This window comes from Haliaeetus albicilla, chromosome 6 (genome assembly GCF_947461875.1).
Source record: "Haliaeetus albicilla chromosome 6, bHalAlb1.1, whole genome shotgun sequence".
NCBI classification, from domain to species: domain Eukaryota; kingdom Metazoa; phylum Chordata; class Aves; order Accipitriformes; family Accipitridae; genus Haliaeetus; species Haliaeetus albicilla.
This window is the reverse complement of record NC_091488.1, coordinates 45251982-45277593: the sequence shown is the minus strand read 5'-3', so window position 1 is coordinate 45277593 and position 25612 is coordinate 45251982. Positions and strand designations below refer to the sequence as shown.

Sequence of the window (25612 nt, the reverse complement as noted above, 5' to 3'; positions counted from 1 at the left end):
TAGTCTGCCATCAAGCTGTGACCCCACACTCCCCTCCTCTGGGGCACAGCACATGCCTGAACATTTCATTTTTGTGTGGGGAAAAAAAAGAAGCAAGCAGAAAAGCCACCTCTGCATGATGCCGCAAAAGAGACGTGCAGTTTATAAGCTCTACTCTACAGCTTCAAAACATCCCACAAGAAAAAAATACAGTATCCCATAATAAAACCCCAGTGTTTTGAACCTGGGTGTGCAGATCTACCACAGCTATCAAGAGATTCTTGGAAAGTACCAAGTTCACCAGCTGCTCCTGCATGCCTTATCCCATAGTCTCCTACATAGAAACATTTGCAGAAATCAATTGTTATTCTGCATTATGTCAAGTAGTGAGGGGCTGACAGCCTGCTGGGACCCAGCTACTAGTTCAGAGGAAGAATTTAATGGACTTTGCCTGGTTACTGCCAAATGAAACCAAGCCTTCCTAAAAAAAGAGAAGCAGAGACCTCCAAGGTAAAGCACAGGCTAGGGATTCAGGCAAGCCCAGCTCAACACCTGCAATGCTATGAGCAAATGGGCAAAGCCTGACCTGTCAGGGACCACTGCTGCACAAGAGCAATCCTCTGCTCCAAATTCCTTCTGCTCCAATGCCCTTCTATAGGCAGGTGCTCCAGAAACTTGCCCGGGAGCCCCTCAGCCATTATTCTAGCCCTCCACCTCTCCAAAGATAGCAAAGCCAATTTGCAGGAGCTGTACCTAGCAACAGAGTTTTCCAAAGGGGAGAAAGAAGCAGAAGCAATTACATAGAGGACACCTGCCTTGGAAGCTCACCCCTCTCCTCCAAGGTGAACAACCCTACAAAAGACCAGCTGCATGCTTGGTCACAGACATCTGGATGCATGAATTTCTCCTCTTGAGGGCATGTGGTGGGCAAAGCCCAAAAAGGAGCCCACCTAGAGAAAACTGCTCTTCCCCTCCCTGCAAGGCCAGGGTAAGGGAGGAGGAAAACACAAGAGTACTATGAATTCAAATGCTAGCAGCTTCTTAACACTCTTATCCTACCCTGCTGCTCTCCCCAGTCATTTGCCCACTTAAGCTATGTTCCCAGCCACACCATCTCCTTCCCAGAGAAGCAGGTAGGTAAGAGGGAGCCATACCACTCCAAGGACGGCCAGACAGATCACCACAGCAAACGAGGCATAGGCAGAGTAGGCACTGGCATTGATGTCTGGGTGGCGGGTCTGGTAGAGCTTGAGCATGCACAGTCCTGCGATCATGTACATGAAGGAGGTGTCTATGGAGGGAGCACAACAGAAACAGTGAAAACAGGTACTGTCAGTAGGCTGAAAAAGCTGCTCTGAGTGCATAGGAAGAAGTGCAGCAGCAGGGCCAAACCCAAGGCTGGCAGGCACAAATCCCTGACACTGCACTACACTGTACAGCACTTTGTGCTTTGCCATCTTGCAGCACATTTACCATGCTCTAGGGCAACAAAAACTAAAGGGGCTCAGAAAATAAATGCCCACACTGCTGCACAGAAACAGGCAGGGAATTACAGAATGGTTGAGGTTAGAAGGGACCTCTGGAGGTTGTCTGGTCCAACACCCTCTGCTCAAGCAGGGTCAGCTATGAGAGGGTTGTCCAGGACCATGTCCAGTCAGGCCTCGAATACCTCCATAGAAGACTTCACAACCTCTATGGGCAACCTGTTCAGTCTTTGATCACCCTTAGAGAAAAAAAAAAAAAATTCCTGTGTTCAGATGGAGTTTCCTGTGTTTTAATTTGTGCCCATTGCCTCTTGTTCTGTCACTGAGAACCACTGTAAAGAGCCTGGATCACTCATCTTCATTCCCTCTCATTGGGTATTTACACACATAGACAAGATCCTGCCTGAGTCTTCTCTTCCCTAGGAAGGCAAAGGAGCCCACAGAGAAAAGTTTCCACTGAGATGGCAGACAGAGACTTCCTACGCTTGAGCACTCTGCCACTCAGGCTGTGCACTTAGTATCTTCAAACACTGAGCTGCAAAAGCAAAGGGAGATCTTGCCAGCAGTGCAATACCAGAGTCCCAAGGTCTGGAGAGGAGGCTGAAATGCATTAGTCCCCAGCATCCAAAGACCCACTGCCTCTTAACTGAGCCCTGGAACAGGCAGACTCCAGGGAGGTTTGCAAGGGTAGAGGGATGGGAAATGCCAGCAACTCAGCAGGAGATAGAGCATGGCAAATCCTACCTCCAGCTCAAAAGGAAAAAGGAAGCTCAGCTTACCAAACTGGAAATTGGAGTAATTAGGGCAGACGTGATAACAGGCACTGAGCACCCCTTCCATCATCAGAGCAATGCCCATAGCATAAAAGAGACCAAAATGCTTTGGGATCCCATAGTCCTGGAAGAGAGCAGAGCTGTATAGTAAGTACCCTCACTGTCCTGATGACAAGCGAGCTTCCATCCCTCCTAACCCCTACACATGTCCTTCAGTTACCAGTGCAGCACAGCGCGCTGTGTGCAACCATAGGATCTGCATTTAGCCACACTGCATAGCCAGGTGAATCCACAGGTAGCAAACCCAAGCCAATCACACAGAAGCTTCTGGTCTGAAGACCTCAGTGTCATAGTACTGACATCTTGAGACTAAAAATCTGTCCTGTACCTTGTGCCATACTACATCCTGCCCAAAACTGAGAGCACTAGGGACCCAGAATAGCAGCCTTGCTCTTGTGGTCAGTATGGGGTTAAAAGCACTTGAGGAGCAGAGCCCATCAGCCCAGGTGAGAAGGCTTCTCCATCACAATCTGGCTGAGGTCTCATCTGAAAACCATAAGCAGCAGACCCTTAAAACTGCTAATGTCTTTACTTGCTACCAAGCCAGTGAAAACAGAGCTGTTTGTCTCTGGAAAGTACCAGCACCACTGCCCACAGGGCTGCAGATTTCTCCATCCTCTCCCAGAAGATACTGAAGAGACTGCAGAAGCTCTGACTACAAGCAGCTCTGCTTCAGAGCTAGAGACAGCTAAATTCTTCTGGGTTGTTGTAGGCAGCTCTATTCCCTCTTGTTAACAAGAGTGCCAAGAAGGAACTTTTGATTGTTTAAGACAAATCAAACCTCACTAAAAACAAAAGCATCCTGGGACAGCCCTACTGCCCCAGTTCCTCCACAGTGAGCACTGGAGGAAAAGCCACAGCCACAAGAGTCATTCCTCTACTCGTCTCCTTGTCTTCACAAGCCCAAGCTGGGTCACCATGGCTTACATACCATAAGCAGCAAAGTACTGGGGTGCACAAGAACATAAGCATCCCACCTAGACCCTTTTTCAGGGGAGGAAAAGAAAGGAGGATTCAATACTCCAGCAAGGAAGGCAAGTGGAAACCTGCTGTGTATCACTCTGGTTTTCAAGTTTTCCCTATCTTTCCTCCCTCCACTCAGCCCCATGCGACCATACTTCCTACCTACCAGGGTATAGACATCTTTTATCTCCATGGCCCGACGGTGGAGAATGTCCCTGCGCAACACAATGAGGAGGAAAAGAAAACCCAGCAGCATGTGGCCCACATTGCTGAGGATGTTGTTGAAGGCACTGCAGGGAAAAAGAAGGTTTAAGACAAAGGCAGCACAGCAGCAGGAGGATGAACCCCAGGCCATGATAAGCTGAATCCATTTTGCTCCCCCACCACGATCCTCCACCTCAGCAGCTGCCAAACACCTGCCAGTTTTACACCCTGGATGACAATTTTAGGTTGAATAGTTCACCTGCTCCAGTAGATTTAACACTTCCTCTGTGAGATTCTCAACTCTGGGCTTTCTTTGCACTCCCACATTAGTTCAGAGAAATGCTGCACTGAGGACTAAGCTGAACTTCTTTGCAGAGCTGCTGCTCTTTGATACAAGTGAAAGTGTCCAAAAGAGCATGGGAGCACCTCATTGCTGTGCCATAGGCTTGCTAGGAGAACCCAGGTGCCATATGTTCCTGGGTGCATGTGTCTCACTGCAACAGAAAGCCACTGCTGAGCAAAACAGAAAGCTCAGAATCCTAAACTCTCAGTGGTATTATCAACACAGTTACTATGAGCCTGGCAAGGATAAAATCCTGACCTGGGCACAGCACAAACACTCAGGAGGCACAAGACAATAACACAGTGACTGTAGGGCTCACTTACCTCAGCACCCCAAGGGGATGGGCGCACAGAAAGTTGTAGTAGCAGATGTCCTGATTACCCGTCACATTCACTACCTGGACAGAGAGGAGGTGGGAGACCTGACATTAGCAAATCCTCCCTGTTCTGGGGTTTTGCTTCATGCAAACACTGCATGTACACAAGGTGTACCAGGACACAGCCTAGCTCTAGCACTGGCACAGGGGAGTACTGACACCTGCAGGTGAAGCTTTTAGCGGGGGACAAGATGTTGCCACAGGCCACAAACCTGAGAACAGTCTTCAGAGGAAACGTATGCTCTCAACCCCACTGCTAATAGATCTGCTTGCAGATATCTGAATAACAGCAGGGTAGCAAGGGTAGGGAGAAGGGAGAAGAAATCACTCATATCACAGCAAAGCCTACTTGCTTTTGTTGTCTTTTAGAGATAACAGCAGATTTCTCCTGCCTCTAAAATGAAACAGGCCCCAAATGAGACATCAGATGAGCAGGAAACCAGCTGCACTCCTGCTTCGCAAGCAAAAATAGCAGAACTCCAAGCTCAAGGAGCCAAGCCAGCAGCAGCATTCAACACAGTGCAGAGACCAGCTAAGGTAAACTGCCCCTCAGACAGAGCAGGATTCCTGGGTGATCCCAGTTTCACTGACTGTCATCCTTACACCATGCAACCACAGAGCAAGTTTAAAGGCAAGAGGACCCAAGTGCATGGGACAGCCACAATGCCCAACGCACCGTCTGGTAAGTGATGACAAGCTGGATGACCGGCAGGGCATAAAACACTGCAATGGTGATGATGTTCCTGCAGAGAGGAGATAGTAGCAGCAGTTACACACACCAAAACAATTGGTGCACACCCAGGACAGAGCCCTGCAGTGCTTGTGGAGGAATGTGTACACCTCAATGCTTAAGGGCCCAGACCCTGCTCTCCCAGCTGGAGCTTTTACTTCTGGTTATAATCTCCTGAAGCAGGAGAGCAAATGTGCTAATGCAAACAGGAGGCAAACGCTATGGGCACAAGAAAAGACAGCGTGTGGACCACAAGCTCATGTGTTCAAGTGTCAATTTCTCCCCTTCCCCAGTATGTTCCAGCACACTGGTTGTTACCACACTTCAAAGCAATTATGCAAACCAGAATCCATTGCCAGGATCATGTGTGCACTGGTCCACAAATATCCTTATTTGAGGTAAATGGGATCTGCAGTTACTGATTGGAACAGGCTCAGAATGTAACAGGATGGCTCAAAGAACACCCTCAGGTATGAAGTGTGGTTCAGAAGAAGGGCATGTGGACCAACTCTACAACCAGAGACTGGGCCTAGAGTTTGAGCCTTACCAGTTTGTCTTCTCCTTACCAGAAATAGATTTTGTATTTTTTGCTGACAATCCTTCGGTCCTTCCTGGACAAGTCTGATAGATAAAGGAACACCTAAAACATTAGTGGGTGGGGAAAGAGGGAAACAGAAAAAAAAAATAATGAAGACTACAGAAGCTAGTAGAAGTTTTTTTTGGTTTTTTGGTTTTGTTTTTTTTTTTTTTTAAACACAGCAAGCTTCTTGTGTCCCTTGATTCTATGGCAAATGAGTTCTGCAAAACCCTCTGACCTCCAGGAATGGCTCTGACCACAAGGAGCAGTGTGAGGCAACAAAAGGAGGCAGTCTGAGAGCTGCTAGCTTAAAGCCCCTCTGTACATCCACTGTAGTCACACTAGTTGTACCACATAACTACCTACTATTGCACATTAATTTCTCCCTATGCTGTCGCACCTCCTAGGACTTTCTGGGGCACTCTGGGCTTCTTCCTCTTTTCTCAATAGTCCCCAATACATTCTGATTTTCCATATTAAATCACTCATTTCAGCAACACGCTTAGCACAGCAGAAAAACTTTCTAGACTCTGTAAAAACACTGAGAAGCACATTCTGCTTTATTAGACTAAATCCACCTAAAAGGAAAGCAGAAACTTAAAAATCCTGGCAAGTGACTACTGCTAGTCCTAGCCTAGATGTGTCCATGGCCCAGCATCATGGCCACAGCTGTAACACCAGCCGTACCTTAGTGCGGATGACGTTCTTATCACTTTCAATTTCTGGCATGGTGTCAAAGTCACTCTCCTCCTCTACAGAGCTGTCTGTGTCAGAACCAGCAGGTGGCCCACGCTCAGGGGAAGACAACTGATGTCCACCACTGGAGCTTGACTCGTCTGGAGCAGAGCAGGGAGAAGGAAACAGGCAGGGTAAAGGCTAAAGCCCTCTATGCACAACAAGAAGAAAGCTGCCCCAGATACCATACACAATCTGCTGGGACAAGTTGATATGGCCATTTCAGGGAACAAGTTTTTCCATGATCACAAGCCTTCCTGAAAGTCTCAGATTATCAGGTAAGACCACTTTCAAGAACCATCTTCCCACCTCTGCAGCATTTTGGTTTTTCCTCTGCTTTTATTCTGTTACTTTTCATCTCTAACATTTTCTACTCTTTACTAGCCTGGGCTCTGAAATCTGGAAGCCTGAGACAAGTCAGAAAGCTCTAGTGAAAAGCATCAGGCTGTTCAGGGGTCAGAAATAGGCTGACCTAGTTAATCTCCCAATTTTATATAAGCTTTATATCTAAGCTTTTCTAAAAATATTGTAGAACAAAAGACAAAGAGGAAGAAAGTTGATTTTTCAAGGCAGGCAGAGCATCAGCTTTGCTCCCATTTCATCCACAGTATCGGTCACCTGCAGGTCAACACGACCTGCCTGCACTTTCCACAGGCTGGCCAAGCTCCCAGCCAGCCCATTGCCCATACTGGCATGAGCAGAACACAGGTTTCTTCCTCATTTCCCAAATGCTTTTAAAGCATTTCCTTGGGAATTTGGAAAGGGGGGTTAGAGTGGTACTGAAGCCCTCAACTCTATTGCAGGACTCAAATCCTCCTGAATTTTTCCCAAACCTCACAAAATCTCAATTCTGTGTTTCTTTGTCAGGTGTTCAGAGATACCACACCTTCACAGTCCAACAACTGGGTGACATCTGGAGTGTCAGGGCTGTCTCTACACAACAGTGAGCAAGTGCATCCTAAGCAGGGACTAAAAATTAGACAAAGTTGCTCTGCTCTCTCATTTGAGCAGCTGCCTGACACTGCCCTGGACCTGCACCACCTCACCCTGCAGTCTGGGTCCCCAAACTGTCAGATTCAAGGATTATGCCCAGAAGTCCACAGCACTGAGCTATTCAGTACCAATCCCTCCACAGGAGGGAAAACTGTTGGAAGGAGACTAAGAAACTCTGGCAAAGGAAGGCATTTCACATCATCTCAGATTAGCAGGAACCTTGGGAGTTTGTTTTTTTTCCTCCTCTGCTGCTAGGGCACGGTTCACCTGTTGACAGCATGACACTATTTCTCCCCTAGTGAAACCTCTGAACTGCAAGAAGCTCTGATTCTCTCTCGCCTTACAGCACACAACCCTTCAGTCTTCCAGTGAAAGGCATGCTTTAGTGTAAAGGCAGGCTTGATGAGCTAATGACAGACCCCTAGATGTTTCGTTGGAAGGGACTTTTGTTGGTCCCTAGTCAACCTCCTGCCTGAAGCAGCTTTGTCACCAACACTTACCAGGCGACCATGGTTTTGTCTGGCCAAGACAAACATTTCCAATGACAGAGTCTCTCTGGGCACCTCTTCCAGAGATCTGCCACCTTTTTGATGTAGATGTTTTGCCCAAAAGTGCAACCTGAACCTCCCAAGCTGCAATTATTTTTTTCAAGTAGTTGCAAGCCACTCTTAAAGTAACTTGCAGCTTTATTCCCTTCTGGCTTTAAAGCACCTTAAAGTGCCTCTCCTTGCCCCAGGCAGAACCCTCCCCATGCTCCCAGTTCTGGAAGACACTGTACCAATAGCACCATAGCTGCTTCCCTCAGGGGTGCTGGCTGTGATGGGGTGCGAAGATGCCATAATCCCAGATCCTGCGATAGAAACAGACCCAAAAGGGACAGTTAGTTTCACATCAGTGCTTTGAAACACATCTCTGAGGTGAATACAAACAGCTTGAAGAGCTGGAGGGACTTGGGAAAAGCAGCATTTCTCCAAACAGATGGCAGTCTCCCTCTAGAGCACACTGTGCAAAAGGAAACCCTCGCTTTGCAATGTGAAGCAAACCCATTCCCTTCAGCCTCCCCACACAGGCTGCCAGTTTGACTCACAAAAGCACAAGCCTCCCTCCAGCACCCTGTAAGGATCACGTTATGGGACTGCAAGACTTGACAAATTCTAGAGCAAGTCTCACAACATTCAGAGCACCCTTCTGAACTTCTAATTCTTCTCCTTCCCCTCCTCATGCATTGTTCTATTCAAATATTGCTACCTCCAATTACCCCTGGAAGAGTCATAGGCAGCCTTTGGCAAGATAGCTGGTACATAGTTTTAACCAAGCAAGGAGAAAGCAAAAAATGCTCCATGCAAAAAGTGGTCACGATTTTGTGCTGATGATGAGAAGGGCAAGCTTTTGAGGGCTGGGAACTCCCTGCCTCCCACCCACACATCTGAAGCAAGGACAACTGCACCTCCCACTCAGGTTGCACTGGGACTTTCCCCTCCTGCCTCCACATTCCCTCTTTTTGCCTCCTACGGTGGGGCTCAGTTGTTGAACTGACAGCAGACAAACATGGCAGGAAACACAGCCAGCTGAGTCCCCTTACTGAGGGGTCAAACACCCATCTCCCCAAAAGGGAGGGAAGCAAGAGCAGCAGGAGCAGGACCATGTCTTCCCATGGTGGCAAACAGCAAGACAGGTCCAGCTGCTTATAAAGCTTCACCCTTGCAACAACATTGTGTGGCCAGTCAGCAGCAAAGGGACACAGGACATGGGATAGTATTTAAAGCCAAGCGACCTTACTGCAGCCTGGCAATGGCCTGGCTTCCCAAGCTGTACCTCTGGCTTCCCAGTACATGATCGGTCCCAAACTGACAGGCACAGGCAGACTCCTGTTTCCAGCTGGCAATTCTGGACACTTCTGTAACACCTTGCACAGGTTTTTATACCATTTCCATTAGCCACATACCTAAAGAGCCTCCAAACTTTTCCCTGCCTGAGCCCAGCTTCTAGGCAGGGGAGCACCCATACAGCAATGACATTTGATGTTTCAAGTACAAATTATTGCTTTCCTTTGACGCATTCACTGTGCTTGTTGGGCTGTGGACTAAGACTTGGTCTCCATTTCAGCTTCTCTACCCTTCTGCGCCATCCCTCTAACAGGGCAACAAACAGCTCAAAGGAGCATCAGAAGTGGACAACATGGCATGGACTGAGCACCAGACGGAAGGCTCTGGTACACCACAGTCCCCCCACATGACACCCCTTGAGCCCCGAGCTGTTATTAGCAGGATGTTGTCGTAAGTTTCTGCAGGAGCAAGATCCACCTTCTATCATCACCCGCTGTGCAACCCTCCCTCTCTCATGGCATTTTATTGTTGCTTTAAAATCATTTGGAAATTCAGATCACTGGGAAGAGAGTGAAAGCAGCACTGCCCCATGTTCATGGCACCAAGGCACACACAGAATTCCTACTACCATCAGTCCTATCCCACGGGGATGCTCCGTCCTTATTTTAGACCAGGCTTTATGCTCTCAAGTGACCTGTCAACCTTGTCTCCCAAGTAACCAAGGAAAGATTTAAATCTGGACAAAGCAGGGATGCCAGGGAGAAGAGGCACTCTGTCCTGTCTCTAACAGCTGCTTTGGACCCAGCCTACCCACTAATTTCAGTCCCACTTCCCAGTGTGTGAGTGAGTCAGCAAAGTAAATGTACCACATTAGGTGTGGTTCCTCCAGCTATCACCTCCACCAAATAGTGATGATGTGGAACATGAGGTGTGCCACAGGATTAAAAAAAAAGTTAACCACAGAAACCAGGCATAAGATGGATGACAGGAGCTTGGTGGGGAAGGGGAAAAGGAAGTGATGAAGGTGGCAAGACCCAGAGGTACTTTGGAGGAAGAGAAATTCCAGTAGGTGGGAAGAGGGGAAAAAAATTGAGAAAGCCAGTGTGCCCTAGGTGATCTGGAGGACAGGGAAGATGCTAGTTTCCATTTTACAGGCATCAGTCAGACACATACCCTGAAGAGACACAATAAAGAAACAGCATGTGGGTAGGATATGGCTCCTCCCCAGACAAAAGGACGTGGCTGTGACATGCAGTGCCAGGCATGTGAAGGTGGCATAGAGTGCAAGGGAGAGGACAGGTCACAGAAGGAGAAGGTACCTCTGGGAGGAAACCTGTAAACTGTGAAGAAACTGTGTTCTTCTGTCCTTTCACAGGGATGCTGTTCAGCAATCCCCCCTGACCAGGAACCCAGTTCTCTGCCCCCCAGGTCCATGCTAAGCACAGCATCTATGCCCTGCAGCCTCTTTGGGAACTTCCCAAGCACCAGAACTTAACTTCCACCTCCCACCAGGGCAGCTTGGAAAGCAGCTTCTAAGCTGCCTTCAGCACATGAACCCTCAGCTACAGCACCAGCAGCACTCCCTGGAGCTTCTGGTCTCACCCAGTTGAGACTGTGGCTCCATGCCTTAAACAATGATCCCTTGTCACCACCCTGGAGCTCTTCCAGGGCCTTGGCCATGTTCCTTCAGCTTCCCCAAAGTCCCCATTGGGAGTTTGACCCTTCCCATTTTTCCAGCGTGCTAAGACCTGCTATTGTCTCACAGCAGGATCCACCCCAAATTACTTAAAATTAGAATATTTTTAAGCACATTTTTACAGTCCCCTGCTTATTTGGTTGTGAAGAAAACCTTTCACATACATTCCACATATAGAGATGCAGATGAGGATCTCAGTAGCTGAAGAAGCCACTCCTGAGAATCCAAATGCCCCTAGGTCTGTGGCAAAAATATTAACCCAAGTAATGCCAGGTCAGAGTGAAGTTCCACTGCTGATCCTGTAAGCACAGTTCAGTTATACTAGTATGTTTATCTGGTGGTATATAGCAGACCAGAGGGACTGAAGCAGCTGAGGATTAAAAAAGGGAACACACCAAGAACCTTTCAGTGCTGCCAAAACATAACGTCCTCCCTTTCCCCAGGAGAGAGGTACAAATGATGATGCCTTTATCCTCAGACCAATGCTTTGAACTACTTTGCAGGCACTAAATATTTAAACAAATGAAACGGCCAGCTTCCCACACTTCTCCAGAAAGCAGAAAATCCCAGTGCCCTGTCCCCCCCCCATCCACACAGCAAAAATTTCCATCTTTCACTGGAAGCATCTTACATACACCTATGTTTTTATAACGCAGAAATCTGCAGTATGTTGAAATGTGGGTGCAGCATAAAGTAAAGTGAATCTAATACCAAAGTAAATAACACAAACACCACTACCTAACTGTATTAGTCATTCATTCATTTGGTTGTCTGCAACTCCCAGTTAAAAACAAATTAAAATTTAAATTAAATTAAAAAATTAGAGACCCCATGCTTAAACCAGGCAGAGGAAATCTTAAAGCACAGGAGCTGAAAAACTCAAAGTGCCTTGCTTAAAAATGAACAGACCTGACATCAGGAACATTAGCCTGCAGCCAGGTCTAGCCAAGGCTTGCTCTTCCTCCACCCCTCTAAAAGCCAGCACCTCAGGGTAGGGGTCAGGACCAGGTTCAGGGGAGCCTGCTTCAAACACGCTCTCTTGTGAGGGCAGAGAGGAAGCTCTAACATCTTTCACCAGCACCAGAGGCTCTGTGGTACATGTACAGGGACAAAGGCTTGAAGGGACAGAAGGTACTTGACTGACAGCCTGTCCCTTGCCTGGCCTGGGACCTGGGCTGTTCACTTAAAGCTGTCACGCAACAGAAAGAGACCTTACCATCCTCAGGACTCAATCTCCCAGCTGAAGCCTTCCTCCGAACCCTGAAAAAGAACAGGCAGCACTCATGAGACAGCCACAAACCCCAGCACCTGCCAGCCATGGCAGGTTTATCTAGGACACCAATAGGTAAATATGGTGCAAGCTCTAAAAAACAAACAAAAAAATCCCAACAAAAATAAACCACAAAAGAAAAACAAAAACAACAACAAAAAAAGAAAAACAGTGTTTGGACTAGACATGGCTCAGCCATGACTGCTTGCTGTATACCTTTCTGATTTCCAAAGCAACAGAGGGATTTTTTTAGCCCCACAACTATCCACCAGAGGCAGGACAACCAGTTACACAATCCTGGGGCAGCTAGGAAGTTTTCCCTTTTTTTTTTTGTGCCATAGAACAACCTGTTATGGTAGCTGTGCTCAAGTTCACCGTGGATGCAGATATCCTCCTCAGCACAAGCCCAGGCACCAAGTTCTGGGGCAGAGGAGACAGGTCAGGAGGGAAACCAGCACGCTTGAGGCTTCCAAGGCCCTATTTGGGTCACTGCCTCTTACTGCAGTACTCGGTCCAGCACTCTGGGAAGCATCTTGGTTCCCCAGTGCTCTGGCACCCCATATCCCAGAGTAGTCCCATCACAATTCCCACCTACCACTCAGTGTCCTCATATAAGGAAACCCAGGGGTGGGGCACTACAAAAGCTAGAGGGCAGAGCCTTAGGTTTTCATCATTGCCATGATCTGCACAGCAGAGGAAGAAAAGTTTTCTGGCTGATCATCAGTAGGAGCCCACTGAGTAGTTATGGACTTCAGCTGCTCTGTTCAGATGCTTGCTGCCCCACTTGCCCCAAATGTACTGCAGGGTGAGGAATCTCTGAGGACGATGAGAAACAGAAAGGTTGTTCTCGTAAACCCCCTTGACTCACCTGATGTAGTGCACAAAGGCAACAACCACCGAGCCCAGGTAAAAGGAGAGGAAACTCAGGAAGCTGAAGAACATGGCCTGGACATAAACGGACTCTGAGGAAAGAGAAGGCATCAGTCAGGGCAGGGACAGCCCCTCTCACAGCCAGCACTCCTATCCTGCTCTTCCCAACACCACTTGATGACAACACCCAGCCCCAAACAACCCTTCAAAACCCATCTCCTTTCTCTATGCCAGCCAACATCAGGACAAAGAGGAATCGCCAGAACCCGTTGCAAGGTCTCCCCCCCATTTCTTCACCCCCAGTGCTAGCTGGTGTGCCCATGGGTATCTCCTGGAAGGTACCCAGGCTCCAATTGGTTTTGACTCCTTTGCTGGTGCTTTCTGCAACATTCCATAGAGGGCTGCCAGCCCAGCCATACCCTTCTAGGCAGAAGTGCCAAGTCCCCCTGTTAAGTTGCACTGCTCTGCCCAGAGATACTGACTTTTTATAGAGGGCACAATCGTCACTTGAAGGTTCTTTGTCCGCTGCAGGTTCCAGGTACGGTTGACATTCCCTGTGAGATACAAAGTGTACAGCAAATATAAAAAACAATCAAACATTTATTATCTCTGGCCCTGATCTTTGTTCTCTGCACTTGCAAAAACACCAGGGTCTGGCTTTTCACTATAGTCTGTGCGTCGTTTTGCTATAAACCTCTGTCAGACTTGTCAATATACAGCCTTTTCCATACACTTCCCCCCTCCTCCCTATCCACAACCTGTTTTTCAGACTAGAAATCCTTGCTTGAGCCTTCCATACATTGCTCAAGTCTGGATGCCTGAATCCCAAGGGCATCTCATCTCCTATTCATCTAGTCCCCAAAGCGCAGTTTCTCTCACTTCAGATACTGGGACACCATTTTTGCCTTTGGCCAAAGCTCTTCTGGCAAAACACTTCTGTGCAGGATACTATGCTAGTGACTTGCTACGTTTCAGCAGGGCTTAGCACACCCTGCCGGTACGGCTCTGCTGACAGCTTTAGGGTAGGAGAAAGACACCCAGAAGGCAACAATTCTTTTTTTTTAGGGAAGAAATTGGGGGGGGGGGGGCAGGGGGAGTGCAGGGCTGTGGGGGGAGCCCAGTATATCTGTTGGTTGCAGTCTTGCTTCTCCTACAGGGAGGAAGCCATCTGGCTTTGAGAATAGGAATGTCCCCACTCCAGTTACAGCCACTACATGACTTGTGGAGGCTTTGCTTTTACCACTGCCCAGGAAGTGGACACAGTGTTTTCTGCCCGGGAAAGGCACTAGAACAAGTCTCTTGTAAAATTATTCTCCCCAAATTACTAATTTTTCTTGTTCCCCCAAGTCCAGGACTGTCATAGAACCCAAGATAGCAGTGGGAGAAGATGCTCTCTGCAGGAACTGCCATCTGGGCCTCCATGCAGGCAGGAGAATAATACAGCAGGGGCAGGGTAGGGGAACAAAAAAACAACACACCAACCAAAAAGCTGTAAGCAGCATTGCCTGGGTGTATCCAGTATCTCCCAAGACACCAACAACTCCTCTGAAAAGCATGTAAACCCAGCAAGCCAGGCTCTGTACTAGCCAGCCACCTCCTGAATTGATCAAGAATTTTAATCTACCCAACAATATCAAATTTATATTTCACTTTTCCTCACAGCTACCTGGTAAGACAGAGCTATATGACCATCCCGTGTCATCCCACAGGAAGGTCCCAAAGGACTCCTGCTGCTCCATCACCCAGATGCAGCAACCAAATCGACCTCCCAGCAAAACTTACCATGAATGGAAGAAGGCACGGAACCCCCACAGGCATAATCCTCTGGCTTGATGACAAACACAACGAAGAACTGCTCACCTGGGAAGTCCTTTCTCTGCATGGGAGGATGGAAGAAGCAGAATCCATGAGATGTGAAGGAGAAGCAGTGCTCCAAAAGACCACAGATCAGGTTTTAGTTGCTACACAGGCATCAGCCTGTTCTGGACAGAGCTTGACTTCTGGGGATGCTCCCCTTATCCTTGCTGACAATAAGCTGACTGAGTTCACCAGTATGAAGTACAGCAGTGCCCCAGTACAAGCAAACCAATACTAATGCATGTATTTATTTACTTTAATTAGTGCAAACCACCTACCTAAGCTTTGCTTATTAAAAAGGCCCTACCACCACCACTCAGTGGTAGAAGAGCCAGGGTTCAAACAGAAGACACGTGGCTGCAGCCACTCTGATCTAGAGCCTCAGCACACGTAACACGCCTATCTAAGCAAACATAAGCAAGGTTTTGTAGTAAAAGGTAACATTGCTTCTTCCACTTATATGAGCCAATCTAATAAAAGCAAAGGCTCACAGCAGAATCAACAAAAGAAAACTAGGAATCCGTAGGACAAGCCACTGAAAAAAACCCAACACTGGGACAAGAACCAGCATCTCACCTGCACAGTTATGGCTGCCTGCTTAGTCATAGACTGGTAAACACCATTGAACTCCACATTATGGTCCAGGTCATACACTGGGCACTAAAACAGACACAACTAAGGGTTAAACCAGGGACAAAATCTGAACGCAGGGAGTCAGCAGGAGAACAGACAGTGTAGAACAGCAGAAAAAAGCCCCTACTGGGGTGACAAAGGGAACAAAACAACCAGAATCCATTCAGAAGTTAGAAAAGCTGCTCTGAAGACACCAGCTGTGGCCTGCACTCACCGATCTCTGCATTCTAAGAGGGCTGCAGTTCAATCCCAGAAGAGGATTCAGCCAGACTGATCACTCCACTATTCCCACAGGGCAGTGCATACACTCAGCTGTACACTGGTTGTGTCACACACTTCGCAGTCTGTACTATATGCTAAGTGCTTGCCTTCATTGTACTCTTTCCCACTACTCTTAATACCTGATAGGTTGAAAATCACCTGTCACAGTCTCCTCTCCTGCCCTTCCACCATTCAAACACAGAGATGTGGACAGGAATTGGTGTTACCCATTTCTCTCCTCACCCCAGGTATTAAAGGCAACTGCCAGGACTTCAGAACCAGCAGCCAAGGTATCTTGCACCTCCATCACCATCTTGCTGCTCCCACACTGCAGGTCCCTGCGTCATTCAGGGACGTGGGAAAGGAGGGTAAATATGGGGCTATTTTGCAGCTGCAAGCAACAGCCAACCTCCATGGCAGGGAACAGCTGTTCTCCTCTTCCCAGGAAAAAGGAAGAGTAATTGCATACAGAGGAAATTGAATTGGAAAGGAGAGACCTCATGTCTGGAAATCAGAAGCTCCCCACGCTGCCTTGAGCCAGGGGAGACTCAAGGGAACAGCACTGTCACCAGCATCCCATTCAACACCACTCCATGGAGAGATAGACCCATGTCACAAGCCAGCAGGATATTAAACCTCACAAGGGGAACATAACAAATGCCCTATGGACAGGCTGGAGAGGAACAGCTTGTTCACCTATTTGCAGCAAAAATCTCTGTATAAGCTGCTTGAACTCAGTATCTCTGTCTTTGCCTCCTTCCCACAGGATTTTTGTTCCTTTCAGGGGCTCCCTTTACCACCACCACCACATGAGGGTGAAGGCCTTCCTAGGGCTCTTCTCTCTGTTGGGGCACAGACCCCCTTACAGCAGGACACAGAGCTCCAGCAAGCAGCTCCTTACCCTTCTCTGCTCAGACTTACCACAATATCCTGGACGGAGACAACCGAGCATGGGTAGACTGCATCAGACACCACTTTAATAATGACTGAATCGACATCCTGAGGAAATTTGTACAGAAAATACTGAGGAGAAAGCAGAGTGGCGAGAGTTACAGTCCAAAAATCACCATTGCCAGTAGCTTCAGAGCCTCCCTAAGGTACCTGCACAGCCCAAGCTGGGCTTTGGGGTTGGATGTGGAAGGCTTTCACAGAAATTAAGATTTCAAACATTAGAACCTTACCTAGAGAAGAGCAGATTAAATACGTACAGGACAACTCTCCCCCTTGCACAGCATGCTGTTAGACACAGCCATCTTCAACATGCAAGATATGGCATAGCTTCTGCTCCCCTTCAGCTCCTTTCCACCTGATCAAGCTAAGTGAATTCATTTTATACCTTACTCCATTTTATGTTGCTATGAGCAATTTCCAGATGTTTCCATACTGCTGGCCATACTTTATATATGGAACTTATCATGGAGTTTATCTCGGATGGGTTGCCTCAAAGAAAGACTCTGAAAAGCATTAGGTCAAATGGTTGTAACTCTGTGAAGAGTTTCATAAACAAATGCCTGATATTGTTGTTGTAGGATTTAGGGGGTTTGGGTTTTTTTGGTTTTGAGGGCAAAGGGTAAACGTTTTTTCTATTCTCACTTCAGCTTTGAAAATAATTCAGCTATAGCTCCAAAAAGATTTGGGAGAGACTAACGTCTGCCAATATTCCTACTTTTCCTCTGGGGGCAAGGAATGGCATTTCTTATGCCTCTGTACTTTGAGCAAGACCACAAGGCAGGCAGTCTGTGGGGCCAGGAAATGCCCTGCCCTGTCCCAGCAAGGGCCTTTTCAGATTTGGGCAAAAGATGTCCCAGGCAACATCATTTGCATATTTTTCCAGTAAAAGTTTGATGTACTACACAAGTCAGCTGCTGGAGAAGCAGGGTTTCTGTGCCCACCCCAGCAGGCAGGCTTGTTGCAAGGGTTCCCACTGTCCTGCTTGGATCCCAGACCCTGAGAGCTCAGGCTCACAGTCACAGCTATCGTGAGGGGCTGATGGGCACCTCACCCCACCTCAGAGTGGACACAAGGCTGAGGACTGCCACCAGCCACCTTCCTCCCTTCCTTATGGTCACCTGGCAGCCACTGCTGCCACCTCAGAAGCTACCACATCTCCTGCTCCAAAACCATAACCTGAGACATTCCCAGCTGGCGAGCTCCCTTTACATCACATAAACCTTAGTGCTGAGCAAGGGCCAGCCGTTTCCTATTTCCCTTCCCCCATCCCCTTTCCAGAAAGTAGGGCCCCCAACTGGAAGGGGGGGGATAAGCAATAAGTCACCGAGGCTTTTTCCAAGTTTCCCCATTTCTACTAAAGCGTTTACTCCCATCACCCCTCTCCAAGCAGGGTCCCTTCACTGCTGAGGGAGCGCTGGCTCCAACCACAAGTCCTTACAAACTGAAAACTCACCAAGCCGGTTTCTTCAGTGTACTGTGTTTTATCTCCACCACACAAGGACACTGGCAGTCTGAGCTCCTTGGTTTCCCAGGTGCACTACCCTTGGAAAGCTTTAGGTCCTTGAGGAAGTCACCCATGAGGGCCCTTTTATAATTTTCTTTTTAAGCCACACTTATACCAGAGCACGGAATTAACATAAGGGGCATCGAGACCTACAGTTCTCTGCTGCACAGACTGCGAGTGGTAGAAACACATCCAGACAACACTCCTGACCTATATGAGCATATCTAATTTCCCCTTCTGCCCTCAGGCATGAGCTAGGTTCCAGGCAACTCCTTCAGTTGCTATGCTTGTCTTTTTCCAGTCTTAGGGCTATTCCAACACCCATCTAAATTTTGAATTGCCTTTTTTTTCTTCCCATCCCCTGACTACTTAACACTTTGATTTACAAAAACCTCAGCGTTATAGCAATTAAAAAGCACTCATCTGCTACTCTCCACTTCCGGTCTATAATTAAAAGTCACCAACCTCATGTTATTAATTGTGAAAAAGAACATACCAGAGTTACAAAGTTAATTCCAGGCCAGATCCTAAACACCCTACCTTCAAATTACAACATCTGAAGTAATAAGGGTTTATAAAGAGCCACCACCATTCCCTATGCTTCTATAGTATAAAATACTGCATGTATCTGCAAACCAGCTTAAGACATTTGACAGAAAAACAGATTAGCTGGGATGCCTGGTAATAGGAAACCTAAAATTAAGTGGTGTTACTAACCATGATTAGCAACAATGAAAATGGAGTACCAGACAGCCTGGGTAAATTACATACTTCCCCAGCTCTGTGAGCTCCTGTATCACTATAGTTACTGCCAACAGCATTTTCATTCAAGAGAGGACTTGTAGTGTCTGCAGGGCTCTAAACAAGGCCGCTCAGTTGGATGTGTTGTACATGTGTGCTCTCTTCTGAGCTAATAACCAGACTTATCAGGCATTTCATTTTTCACCTCACGACTTGCTGCCCTAGGCAAGGAATAGCAATCTGTGTTCTGCTGTACCTTTATAGCTTATTTATGTATTTATTTTTCTCCAGTAAAGACTGCATCTTGGCAAGTCACGCTCAGGCAACTGAAACAGCGCTGGCTGGAACAAGACACTGGTGCGCACCATCTTACTTCCCATGAAGTGTAGCAGTCCAATGGCCTCTGGACTTCTGTACATTTCTGGAATTTCCTGAACTGCAGATACCATTCATTTGCTCTGGTCATGGGTTTTGGTTCTATTAATTGCTTTGCAAGAGGACCCAGACGTGCCCCTAGAGGGGGTACTGCTACCTCTCCATCATATCTACAGAAAATTCAGCAGTAAGGAAGTTTCCCTGCATCCTAAGAGGGAAACGACCTAGTCATATAAGGCTTTTGCTATGTCTAACAAAGGATCACATCAACCATTTGGATGTGGTAAGACATACAAGCAATGCCACACAGGACTCCTCCTTACCTGGGGCTGGGAAGGGCTGGCAGTGAAGTTAAAGGCTTTGTTGGTCCTAGAAAAGAAATGCCAGCATGTTAAAATCTAAAAATTTCAGAGCTGGAATACATACAAAGTACCTTCAGATTAAGCAGAAGAAAAAAATAATCTTTTTTTTTTCTGGGAAGGAAAAAAGAAGGGAAAAGCAGGCAGATGGACCAAATCCCTGTATAAAAGATACACAAAGAAATTATATTTGTATTCTCACATCCCAGCTTACTCAAGTTGGAAGTTCTCGAGCCTGGTGACTAGCAGCTCATATGCAATATTAAATGGTGCCATGGAAGCGACATCCACAAATATAATCTGGTCAGAAGGTCCCGTCTCAGGTGTTGGCTCAGAAGGACAGAGGGTCCGACTCACTTCTTGGTAATTGTAGGTCCTCTGATAGCTACAACGGCCAGGGGAAGGAGGGAAGGGAAAGTTCAATGGAAAAGAGAGCAGTTAAAAAAGTTGTTTGACAGTTCCAAGAATGACATAATTTTTCCCCTGTTTGCATAACTGAAATACTAATCTGAAAGGCCAACACCATTCAGCCTTTTATTCATAGTTCAAACTCCACCTCTGTTGCCTCTTGTGGCCTGCACAAGGGACTGGCCATCCCCAACATTGCACTTCCCTCGAGGCTGCCTGTGCCATCTGCAGATCTAGCAAATCTGCCATTTGCTGGAGGCAGAGAGAGCAATGACAGCCCAGAACAGCCACTGCTGTAACCATCCCCTGCATCAGGCAAGACACTGCAGGGTATCTGCTGCCCGGCACGAAGATTTCAGTCCAGGATGAAGCTTCACATCTCAGATGGTCTAAGGTGCCTGCAAAGTCTCGGTACTTGCAGCCTAACTAGCTCCGAGGTTGCTGAAGATACATAGCAGCATCACTTTCACAAAGAAAACACCCTCTAAACAACCACCACCCCCCCAGAATAGACTCAATGCAGGTGTACCTGGGGTGAGAAAGAGAAGAGAGCCCTTATTTCACAAATGCACTGTAACACAGCAGTTAGAGTGCTCTTCTGAGTGCTTGTTCAAACCCTGCTCCAAACTAGAGCCCAAGAACTACTTGCACACACCATTACTGCAGTTATGGTCACTGACTAGAGACACAGGCAGATCCCCAGCAGAGAAGCCTCCTGGTACTCCGTGTACATATTTGAGAAACTAAGAGACAAGAGCAGGCTACAAGTAAGAGGTTACCTACCAAATCCTGGTCTTCCTACATTCAGCTGACAGTGAGCCAGCATACTTTGCAACCAAGCCCTGCAGTCTACAGAAGTCACAAGGTCTAGCACTTGAGGAAGGCCAATAATGGATACAACAAGTGTGTTACAAGGAAGAGACTCCAGTACTTACAGGCCTCGAAAAATTAGTGGGACCTGCCATGACAGCACTCCCTTCTGTTGGCGAACTACAAACAGGACAGGATATTGGAGGTTCTCAGAGCTGCTGTTCACGTACACCCGCACTGCATCTACCTGTGAGAAGAGAAAGGAGAGTACAGATGTTGTTAGCTGAAGGCAAAGAACAAAACAGCTCCAAATCTAGGTGGGAGAAGACTGTCCCCCTTCTTCCGTCTGACCTAGATGCTGACAATATCCACAGGGAGATCAACAGCATTGGTCACTGGACTGGTTATTCAGATCCAGAGGTCATTTACAGAAGTGCCTGCTGCTCTAATCAGCCTCCTTGCTGCTACTCTAATCCAGAATCACAGCTCTGTCTCCAGGTCAGAGGTGACTGTCAGACAACACACAGTGGACAAATGCAGCAGATGTAAGAGGAAGAGAGTTCAGTAGCTTCCACCTACCCAATTGGGAACAACATGAATAACTTGTGTTATAAAATTAAGCAAACACACACAAAACATAGATCCCAGGCTACCCTAATGCAGTTTGCAAAGTATTGAGATCTGCCATTGCATCCTTCCTCCCAAAGGAGCTTCACAAGACCCTTGGCTACCTCATAGAGCTCTGCATCAGATGTGGAAAATGCGCTCTGCTTCACAAATGAGCAAAGTATCACATGGGCAGACAAGAATGACTCCCACCTACCTCTTTCATACAGCTCATACCCAAAATTGAAAGATGAGAAAACAGCCCTCACTTACTTCAGGAGTCAGGAGTACATAGCAGTAGAGGCTAGAGTCTTTTGGAAATGTAATCCCAAGCATGCCTTTGGGTGAACAAGATCACCCAGCCGGCGAGGCTGCTCATGGGGACAGCAGCCGGGAGCTTGTGGCTGGAATTAGACTGGCTTACGGATGTACCCATGCTGCAAATGCTGCGGCACTATTAACTTGACTTCCCTCCCCACTAAACCAGACTGGAGAAAGGGAGCAGGGCAACAGCTGAAAGATTTACACCCAGACTCCACCTCAGGCACTGTAAATCCAGCAGAGGACAAACTTTCATAACTGTGCTATGCCTCCATCTTGGCCTCCACTCCTACATTGTGTTCTGCCAATGCAGCCCAGAACCGGGGAGCACCAAGTACCTGCACAGAGTAGCTCACCACTGGACAAGGCAGGCCCTTAAATCCAAAGAGGACAGGCAAGTCTTGGAGCCTGTTTCCTTTGGGAGCCTCTATTAAGAACGCAATTTGAAATGGCAGTTCCTGCCCTTGCATGAGACAGTAACTTGCAGTGCCTAACAGGACATAAGCATCCCATCCTCACCCTTTGTAACCCTACCATATCCGGCTCAGGGCTCAGTCAGGTTCTGGATATCTCTGGAGATGTAAACTCCACAACCTCTAAAGCAACCTGTTTGTCTTTGACTGCCCTTACAATTAGAGGGGGAAAAAAAAAGTTCAGATGGAATTTCCAGTGTTTCAGCTTGTGCCCATTGCCTCTGTCACTCTTGCCCAAGCACCCACTGAGAAGAACCCAGCTCCCCCTTCTTCATTCCCTCCCACCAGGTTTTTAAACACATTGATGAGATCTGCCTAAGCATCCTTCTCTGTTGCAGGCTGAACAGTCCCAGCCCTCTCAGCTTCTTCTCATATGAGAGATGCTCCAGTCCCTTCATCATCTTTGTGGCTCTGCACTGGACTCACTCCAGTAAGTTCATACCTTTCTTGTACTGGGGAGACCAGAAACGGACACAGTAGTCCAGGTGTGAAAGCTTTGCAGCTTTGTAACTGCCCAAGGCAAATCCGTAGAGCATTACTCCCCCATCCTTTACAAGACAAAGCCACCTCTGTAAGAGCTTCCTGGACAAGCCCAACAGTTAAACTTCTCAGAGTGACTCATTAGCGCTCCATTCACACACATTTTTACCCTGACACCCTCCTGCTAGCCTTAAAGTCCAATTGCTGAATCTAGCCAAAAGATTTAGCATTTTCATTTCCTGTGAAAGAAAAGCTAATTAAGACCATGGCTGCAGGTGCAGTAACGCAGCTGAAGAATTTTGCAAACTGGACCCGGTCAACACCCTACTCAGCACAGACCTGCTGCTGCTACTCCACATCCCAGTTTGAGCTCCTGCTGCTCCTCACCCAGGGTGGCTGCAATGTCCCTGAGCAAGAGCTACTGCCCTTACATGCACAGGGTTACAAATTGCCTCCTCTTTACTGTCAACACTGACACTTGCTTTTCTCTCCTTAACCTATAGGTGAATACACTGAGCATATCTTTTTTGAGATCTCAAGGCTTTTCCAGATTAGATGTTTTACTAGTCTGAGCAGTCAAGTTTCCTTTAGGAGTGGGGCAGAGGGGGGAAAGGAAAAAAAAAAAAAGAGAGAAAGAGACACCTGCTTATGCATACAAGGCTATCGGATGTTTACTTTACTAACAATAAGCAATGCCAAGATTAATTCATTCTGTTAAGGACTGATTATCTATTTTCAGGCAGCCCTGCTGTTGTGGCAACTGCCGCTCCGGATGCCTGCAGGGCCTGCTCAGGTAACCAAAGACTTTTGCGAGTTCTAGCTTCCCCCATATAGTTAATATACAACTACTGAAAGGTCTTTTGATTTTGCAGTTGCATCCTACATGACCACAGCAGTAATCATCTCCATTTTACAGATGCTGAAACTCAAGTGTGCAAAAAGAGGCAGAGGGATGCAAGCAACATGTCTGGAGCTTAACTGGGGACAAACAGTGACTGAGACATTCAAAGCCTGAGATCTCCTCCCTGTACAGTTTCTAGTGCATGACCTTCAGAAACATCAGGTTAAGAGGGACGGTGTCATAAAGCCTACAGCACACAGCTGTCACTCTCCTGCTGCAGTACTGAATGGCCAAGAAGCTGCCTCATTTGCAAGTACTTGGGGTGCATACCTCTACTCTTCCTCCATTTGCACATAGCCCAGATCAGCCAGGAGCATCACACCACCTAACCCCATCAAAATCTTTATAATAAAAGCCCAGGAAAAAAAACAGAGTGATTAAGAAGTTGGACAGATGGCAATTGAGGTTCCAGTCCGTCTAGTTATTTACCCTGTCACCATCACCACAGTAACACAGGGCCTCTTGTGGGCAGATCCTGCACTTCCAGTGCAGCGGCCAGATCCCAGCCCCAGGATGCAGCTCCACTCTCCCCCTCACAGGTCTCAGGGATACAGCAGCAGCTCCCAGCAGCACAAAGCTTTGGTTGATGGGCCTCTGCCTGACATAACAGCTATTCCTCCAAAACACAGCAATAAAACAGGTTGGATTTGTCTGTGGGCCAAACCTGCCCAACTAACAGTCCCTCCAGATCCTCCCCACCACTTGCAAATGAACTTGGGGATATCAGAGCAACTAAGTTCAGCAGAACCTAGGTACAGTTATAAGGAAGCTTGGGAAAGTGGAGGAAGGATTAACATTTAACTGCAAGCAGGGCTTCTCTCATTTGCTGTCAATCACTCTCTGATTTTGTGCTACAGAGTGGAAGGAACCCTAATTAGTGTCTTGGAGAAAGACATTTTGCCTGGCAGGGTGAACTGTCTAGGAGAAGCATCACAAGGGACAGTGATAACAATGTAGCACCTATGAATTGATGTTTGTGCTTTTTCAGGCCTTCTTCCAATTAACCTACCTTAAACTTTTCATCCATGTTTTGCTTCTAGATTCTGTTGTCTATATAAAAGACAACACACACACTTTCATGCAACAGATTTAACAAATCCACCACTGAGCCAGTGCTAGTAGTACCGTCCTTCCTTTTGAAAGTCAGCATTTGGCATTTGCCTCAAGGGCATCATCTCCAGCAAAATATTTTTAGAAGAGTGGAAAAAAAAGCGGGAGGTAAAGAAGAAAAGGGTGATTTACTTAGTTCAAACTTCATTCTTCCTCCACACCTTTCCAAAGATTATTTAAGAACAAGCAGTTCTGACATGAGAACCCCTCCCTGCTACAGAACCACTGCTCCCATCACATACACCCCTCCCTTCCAACACAGAAATAAGATCCTAACTATGTTGCATGCAGAGGCAAGAGGAACTCCAGCTAAAAAGCACAGCTTTTATTTAAAATAATAATAATCACACACACTAGAACAAAAAACTATGAGACACCTCTGCATCCACCCCTACTCACTTAGCATTGGTGAGATGAGGAGGGAGTTTTGCTTGGGCAGTAACAGGGTCAAGCAGGCTGCCATCACTCCTGCACCACCGCCACTTGCTGAGGGACTTCACTTGGGAAATCTGCACCTCCTGCAGATACTCACAGTTAGGTTTGAGGTAGGACACTCCAGGCTGGATCTTGGAAAACAACCTTGTGTACCAAATGCTCCCTTTGACAGCCAGGCCCTGCACTAATGTTTGACAGCAATAACCATACTGCTCCCTTTTGCATTGCAGGGCTGAGGCAGGGTCAGGACTGCTTTAGAGACTTCTGCTCCTCACATTCCTTCCCATTGCCAAGCCTCTGCCATGTGCATCTCTATTCACCAGCCAAGCTCATAACAGTTTTGTTTCTCAGATGACTGACCTTGAGCTTTTTTCTGTATTTTAAGGTGGACAGAGCAGTTACACAGCTGAATAAAGAGAGAGCTCTCAGCACTTTATAAAAACGTGTTAGACCAGGAAAGACAAATATTTGTCCTTCAGTTCACCACCCTGGAGATAGGGGGAGAAAA

The 25612-nt window shown here is 47.3% G+C and overlaps 1 protein-coding gene across 3 annotated transcripts in view; it reads right to left on the bottom strand.

The window, feature by feature from the left end:
- SIDT1 (SID1 transmembrane family member 1) overlaps nt 1-25612 on the bottom strand; it is a 43456-nt gene that overhangs the window by 7794 nt on the left and 10050 nt on the right. For 2 of the 3 annotated variants that reach the window (XM_069785900.1, XM_069785901.1), the window contains exons 2-18: nt 20904-21025; nt 19775-19945; nt 19525-19570; nt 16552-16653; nt 15313-15396; nt 14662-14755; nt 13362-13433; nt 12878-12971; nt 11956-11999; nt 7996-8067; nt 6177-6325; nt 5479-5552; nt 4859-4925; nt 4130-4203; nt 3426-3549; nt 2243-2360; nt 1134-1270 (exon numbers count right to left, since the gene is read on the bottom strand). In XM_069785900.1, coding sequence (XP_069642001.1) covers nt 1134-1270; nt 2243-2360; nt 3426-3549; nt 4130-4203; nt 4859-4925; nt 5479-5552; nt 6177-6325; nt 7996-8067; nt 11956-11999; nt 12878-12971; nt 13362-13433; nt 14662-14755; nt 15313-15396; nt 16552-16653; nt 19525-19570; nt 19775-19945; nt 20904-21025 — 1644 coding nt within the window. The remainder of the gene's footprint in view (nt 1-1133; nt 1271-2242; nt 2361-3425; nt 3550-4129; nt 4204-4858; nt 4926-5478; nt 5553-6176; nt 6326-7995; nt 8068-11955; nt 12000-12877; nt 12972-13361; nt 13434-14661; nt 14756-15312; nt 15397-16551; nt 16654-19524; nt 19571-19774; nt 19946-20903; nt 21026-25612) is intronic. The other variant, XM_069785902.1, reaches the window with a different exon arrangement.